Source organism: Sinocyclocheilus rhinocerous, unplaced genomic scaffold (genome assembly GCF_001515625.1).
Source record: "Sinocyclocheilus rhinocerous isolate Xijiao unplaced genomic scaffold, SAMN03320098_v1.1 scaffold480, whole genome shotgun sequence".
NCBI classification, from domain to species: Eukaryota; Metazoa; Chordata; class Actinopteri; order Cypriniformes; family Cyprinidae; genus Sinocyclocheilus; species Sinocyclocheilus rhinocerous.
In genome coordinates this window covers 1526658-1533679 of record NW_015655401.1, presented here as the reverse complement: position 1 = coordinate 1533679, position 7022 = coordinate 1526658, and the positions used below count along the sequence as shown (strand labels likewise).

Below are 7022 nucleotides of genomic sequence, written 5' to 3'. Positions count from 1 at the left end.
AAAAAAAGAAAAAAATGGGGGGGGGGGGGGGAATTAAGCAGCCTAACTGTTTTCAACATTGATAAAATTAAGTTTTTTTCACATCGAATTAGTATACTTAACAATATATTAATCTAAATTATATAAACCGAGGACAGTTATTTTAAACTGTAATAATATTTAGTGATATTACTGTCTATACTGCATTTTTTTTTTTCTTCAAATAAATGCAGACTGTGAGAATAAGAGACTTCGAAACATTAAACAGACTTAGCTGGCTTGAGCAATAAAGTTTCTTGAGGTTTACCCTGGAAATAATTTTTATTACTTTATTATTTACTGAATGGCCAAAAGATTCAGTAAGAGAAGTATGCATTGGTCAAAAATCCAGAAAACATACTAATCCCAAACTGGTATTTTTGAATGATAGTCTATGCATAGTTGAAATAAGTGTTACTTAATTCCTTGAAACAAGCAGGTATTTAGGTTTAGTTTTTTTTTGTTTTTTTGAAAAACTAAAAATAAGGTGCAGTTTATAGTGTTTTTTTCCTCTCTGACAGTACAGCCACTTTTTATTTGGATAATAAACCAATGTCCAAATCAAGATCCTTGTAGGGTTGTCTTAGGGCAGGGTGTCAAACTCAATTCCTTGAGGGCCGGAGCTCTGCAGAGTTTAGATTCATCCCTAATTAAACACACCTGATCCAACTGATCAGGTCCTTCAGGCTTATTTGAAAACTACATGGTATGTGTGTTGGAGCAGGGTTGGAATAATGCTGCGTTCAAGTCCTCCTGGGACGTTCGTACTTACAAGTTAACAAGTCGTAATTACGACGTCAGGTGCGTTCAAGTCAGTTTAGTCGGCACAAGATGTTTATCAAATCTTTTTGCAAATTTTATCTGAATAACTGAATTTTTGGGCTATTTGTATTCTTTATGGTGACATTTTGGAGGTGGAATCCCCACAGATTTTTGACTTGGCACAACAGTAGCAAAAGCCATCAAATTAGAAATGTATTGATTGCATTTGAAGCAGGACATTTTACATCAATCACAGTATGATAACAAATAATTCAGACAATGAACTGGCAATTTAGTAACATCCCCCGCCTTGAAATAAAATTCTGAGTGCAGTCTGAGACTAATGCTGCGTTCAAGTCCTCCTGGGACGTTCGTACTTACAAGTTAACAAGTCGTAATTACGACGTCAGGTGCGTTCAAGTCAGTTTAGTCGGCACAAGATGGCGGTGTACCTTCTTTTAATAAATTACAAGAAAATACAACAGGTTTTGCATTTTTAATATTTTAAAAAAGTAATTTATGAAGCTACTTTAATCTGTATCGCATAAAAACTTCATAAAAACTATCAATTTAAACAAACATTTGTTTTTCATTGACCGGCATGTTTCTCATTGACACGCCCCCAACTCGGAAACTCGGGGCTTAAAGAAAATTTTGAGTTTCCCACTCGTAATAACGACTTTGTGGTGGCGTTCATGTACGTTCAAAGGCCCTGTCCACACGAACGTGGTTATTTTTTAAAACCGCAGATTTTTCTATGCGGTTAGGCCGTTCGTCCACACGCAAACGCAGCACCAGTTCACTGAAACCGAACATTTTTGAAAACGCCTGCCAGGGTGAAGATTTTCAAAAACTCGGTTGCAGTGTAATCGTAGACAGGGAAACCGGAGTTTTTGGCTTGGGACTTCGGCGCCAGCGCTGTTATCTCCGCCTACTGGAGACTTTTTCAGGCTTCTGATTGGCCAACATGGCTTTACGGTTGAGATTATATCGCCACCTGTTGGTTTGGCATGCTCTTGACAGTGCTTCATAGCATGCGTTTGCGTTTTCATGTGGACGGAGGTTTTTTTTAAAACGGAAGAAGGAAAAACTCAGTTTATAAAAATACGTGTGGACATGGCCTAAAAACTCTGCAGGGCTTCGGACCTTCAGGAATTGAGTTTGACACCCATGTCTGAATAGAAAGGATTTAGATAAGTAATGTTTATCGGTTTGTAGGGTGTGACTAATGTTTGGAGTTTCTATGCACTTAAATAATTGATCCCTCCTTTCTTGAGTAATCTATTGTTCTCCAGCAGCTGGTTTGGTTTCAGTCTTATCTCCATGGAGACTAATAACACAGAACTTAACACTTTCCATCCTTATTCCTCAAACACACTAATTAATTGCGCTTATCTGAGTGGCGGCTGTAATACTTAAGCCTTTTTTTTTAATGCGGATCCCTTCATGTTTTTAGGGGCTATAAAAAGTCTGAATATACATCAACCTCCAGGAAATAAAGATGCTTTGGTGTTGACCTTAACTGTGTACTTTGAAACTTGCTAGCTGCTTCTAAATGTTTTCATAATCAGTGCGTCAGTCATTTATGAAAACCACTGCTTATATGGCACCCAAGCAATTCCAGTATCTGTACACTGAGACTATGCAAATGAATGTAGGCCTATCCTCTAGAATCTCACAGTTTTACTGCTTAACAGCCGCTCTGACTCAAATAATAAAGCTGTCCTGCGGTATCATCTTCCTCTTACGTGAAAAGTCCAAAAGGCACATGTCATGCGCAGTTAATGGATAGGGGAATTTTTTTTTGTTTTTGTTTTTTTGAGAAGATGCACAGCATTTCAGATTTCATGTGTCAAATGTCTCAAGCCACTAAGAAGCTCTTGATTTTGAAGTACTTGTCTAACTCATGATTTGTTCCTGACTTTGTTGCAATTCAGCTCATTGGAAACTTCCAATGAGTCAAGCTCTCGGACTGCTAATGAAGTCTCTTCACAGCCCTCTGTGGTTGATGGTGATAATCGGCCCATGATGGAGCAAAGTCTAGGGGCCATAAAGAGATGAACATAGGGACATTTCCTTGTTGCTGTCACACAAGCGAATGGAAAAATTACGTTTGGACACGTATGTTTTTAATTCCTTCTTGGAATTAGTCAGTGAAATTTAGTGAAAAGTTTCATACAAGGCATAGTTTTCAGCTGTACACGCTTCAATGAGAGTTACATTTCCAACTGGTTAATATATTTATTTGCTTGTCTTGTGGGGGTTTTAATGTCAATTAGATGCCAGTGGTACAAAAGGGACTGTTCAAATGGTGATGTTAAAAAAGGTGTGTATTCATTTATTTACTTCTTATTTGCTTTCTTGCCCTAAGCAATATGTTATTGTTCTGAAATTGTGATATTTGAGCTGGTTGTGAATAGTGTTTGGTTTTAAAATGTAGTTAATGTGAATCTGAATAGGGGGATCACTTCTGGATTGACTCCAGTATTGGGGTCCCTATTGGAGGGTATGTGAAGGTCTCAGCCATTGGACAGTGTTGCCTGATTGATGATGAAGGGAAGGTAAAAGCCATGACTCGCGATGACTTGTACAGTAGGAGAGACCGGTGCTAACTGTCACAAGGGCTTTTATTTGTAAGGGTTTGAGTCTAAAATCTAGTTACACAAAATGAGTTTTCGCTAGCTACATGCAGTAGGTCTATATATAGTTCAAAACCATCGTACATTTTTTATTTTGAGAATTCTGTCCTTCAAACTAAAATTTCACTACATATTTTGTTGCTGATTTTGATTGCCCTTTTTAGAGTAAAAACATTTGTTCTTTTTTCTGTTTAGTCTTATAATTGTACTCTTTTTTGCTAATTGTTTATTTAATTTAAATATGATGCTAAATGTGCTATATAAATAAACTAAAATATTAATAAATAATTATCAATGAGTTAATAATGTAATATTATATTAAATATTAATCTTAATATTTTTTTTTTGTACAGAAAACCCCATAGGCTGTTTAATGACCCATATAGCCTTTTTTGCCAAGGCTTTAAGATATGTGTCTATACAGGAAATTACTTAAATAAATATACCCTTACAAATATGGCAGCGGCTATTTGCACTAAGTCTAAATAGCGATAGAGGCTATTTTACACTATAAGTGCAAATAGTGATGGATGCTATTTACACTAAGTGAAAATAGCAGTATTTTAACAATATGGTATTTACACTAAGTGCGGATAGCGATAGATTCTATTTACACTATGTTAAAATAGCAGGATTTTCTGTTATTTATATTACTTATTGCAAATAGTGGCAATTATCTGCACCTCAGTATTATAGTAGCTTACATTATAAAACAGTATGCAGTAATAACGTATTGAGTGTAAATTATAATTTTAATTCAAATTATTAAATGGATGCCACCTTATTGGGACAGTAAAGCCCTACCTACACCTACCCTAACCCTACCCGATACTTTATTTTCAAGTTTTTGATTATTTCCTTCAGTTTTATTGAAAATAAATGCCTTTCCGATGTGGTATGAGATATGAAAAGGGAGAAAAAAAAGTTCGGTAAAATGTGGATTCGGACCCGAGTCGATCGCGTCAAAAACACTATACGCGCTTTACCACCTACGGCACTGGAGCTGACGATTGTTTGCTGTCTTTTATAGTGTTGACCATACCCAGGGGCGTAGATTACGCGGGGAACGCGGGAGCCGGTGTGAATAAATATAGATTTAAATTCAAAGAGACAGGATAGTCTGTGCATGATCTGATGTTTTATTCAGACCCAGAATAAGGCGAGATGAACATCGCGGAGCGCTAAACACTCCGTGCAGTGTATGTTTCATTCATACTCGAAGCCGGAGGGCGCTCTCGCGCAGTCGTAGAGGAAATTCCTAATATGGACAAAAGCGTCCAGCTATCCTGTATGAAAACAGTTGTTTTCACAGAAAACAGAAACGTTTGGAAAAAGACATTAATTAAACATACGATTGCGACAATACACAATATATGGTTCATCTTCAGGTAATAAATAAAGTATATGAACAATGCAGTGCTAACTGACATAGCATTTATTACAGTATTGAAACTATTCTGCCTTATTATGTGATAAAAAAAAGTGTTTGCAGTATATAAGCAAATTTCAAAATTTTACTGTTTTGCTGTACTTTGGATCAAATAAATGAAGGCTTGGTGAACAGAAGAGACTTCTTTATAAAACATTATAAAACATTAACAATCTTACTGTTTGAAAAACATTTGACTGGTATGTAGATTACAGAAATGTTATACTGTAATGTTATATATATATATATATATATATATATATAAACCATTTCTGTCCCCCTCACTTCTGAAATGATGGCTACGCCCCTGACCATACCTATCACACGTTTGTGGGTGGAGCTAGTGTAAATAGCCTCTGCCAACAAGGCGGGTTATTTGCACTTAGTGTAAATAGACACTCCATACAAATATTCAGTGGAGTAAAAATGTGACAACTAGCCCTGCTCTCCCCTAATGATCTACAGTAATGGAATATTACATTACAACACATTCTATATCTATATTATTCTAGTGTTTTAATTAATCTACACTTGTTGGATGAATCTCATGTATTGTGATGGTTTCCCAGGAGCACTATATCCCAGAGGGGGAGAAGGCTATTCTTAAGCCTATGCACCCCACCTCAGTGGAGGGTGTGGATGACATGATCCGACTGGGGGACCTCAGTGAAGCCGGTTTACTCAGAAACCTGCTGATGCGCCACAGACAGAGCATTATATATGTAAGTTACTTTATTATGTCATAACAAAAATTCAGCCTCTATAATCATCAAATTAAATATGTTTTTCCTGATTAGTATTTGAGTTGTATTTCAAAATGATTGTAATAACAGTGAAATACGGTAAAACTCTTACAGAAAAAAAATGTTAATTGGTTAACCATAAGTATATGGTGAAAAACTGATATCTAATGGTACGTTTCATGTAATTTTACAGTAATACTGTTAAATGTACAGTTTTTGGAAGTGAAAAACCATATTCCCAGAATCCTTTGTGTGACAGCTCACATTTATAATATACACATTTACAAATTTTTTTTTAACTGTAAATTTAATTTTAATCTGTAAAACTTAAAATGTTTTTACCATATTTTTTAGAGTAAAGTTTTGGCAACCACAGCTGTTGTTTTTTTTTACTATAAACTTAATGGATGGTGTGATGTGTATTTAGTTGTACTTGAGATATATATGAACAGTGGGGCACAAAAGTCTGAGACCACTAGGGAAAATTCTTCTGATTTGCATTTTTTTAACTTAGTCCAGGTGATATGTGAAAATAATGTTCACTTTTTCATAAAAGCATGAAACTTGGTACACTTGTACAGCTTGCGGCCCTAAACATTTTCAGAAATGGAGCCATCGCAAAAACCCCTCGTGGTTGCCATGAAGACCATTTAACTTTCCGCCATAACCAAATTATGTATTTTGTGTCATAGCTCCTGAACCAAACATGATAACACAGAAAAGGTGATGTCTACCCCTATGTTTTGATGGTCAAGGATTACAATGATACCATATACAAAAGCATAAACTGTTCAGGTTAAGAGTTAATGGTGAAATCAGCAATGTGAGAAGGAAATCACAATATCTGAGAATAATAGTATCACAGCATTAACAAAAGTCCATATTATGGTTATTATTTTTTTCTTTCTTTGACAATGAACTAATATTTTATTCAATAATACATTAAAAGATTGTTTTCAAGAATACTATCATATATTTCAGAGATATAAAAATCATCTCTGGTAAGTGTATTTTTGTATTTTTCCAACTGAACAATCTGAATCAGTATTTAGGGTGTTTTCATGTGTAACAGAGACAATAGAGCCATTGAAGCGACAGAAGATCAAGTAAGTGTATTTTTCCTTACCTCTCAGGCAGAGTCAGGTAGGCGGTAGTATGTTTCCAGTACATTCTTGTTCTCTCTCAACAACGCTCTAACATCACATACAGATGGCAACGCAATCAGGTGAACAGTTAATGGTTAATTCAGTGGCTTTATGAGAAGGATTACAATGAATTCTCAGAAGATGCAGAATGCTGCCACTAATTGACAGCTGTGGTGATTATATTAAAGGGAGCACTCTTGCTTGCTTTCTGTATTTAATCTATTCACAATTTGAATACAAGTTTTAATAAATGTGTTGTAGCTTTAATGCAGGTGCGGTTCGGTGC

The 7022-nt window shown here is 35.6% G+C and overlaps 1 protein-coding gene across 1 annotated transcript in view; it reads left to right on the top strand.

Annotated features, from left to right (window-relative positions):
- The first annotated feature begins 3088 nt into the window (after window positions 1–3088).
- LOC107718164 (unconventional myosin-VIIa-like) overlaps window positions 3089–7022 on the top strand; it is a 32118-nt gene continuing 28184 nt past the window's right edge. The window contains exons 1-3 of the mRNA XM_016525142.1: window positions 3089–3106; window positions 3240–3341; window positions 5418–5570. Of these exons, the coding sequence (XP_016380628.1) occupies window positions 3089–3106; window positions 3240–3341; window positions 5418–5570 (273 nt within the window). The remainder of the gene's footprint in view (window positions 3107–3239; window positions 3342–5417; window positions 5571–7022) is intronic.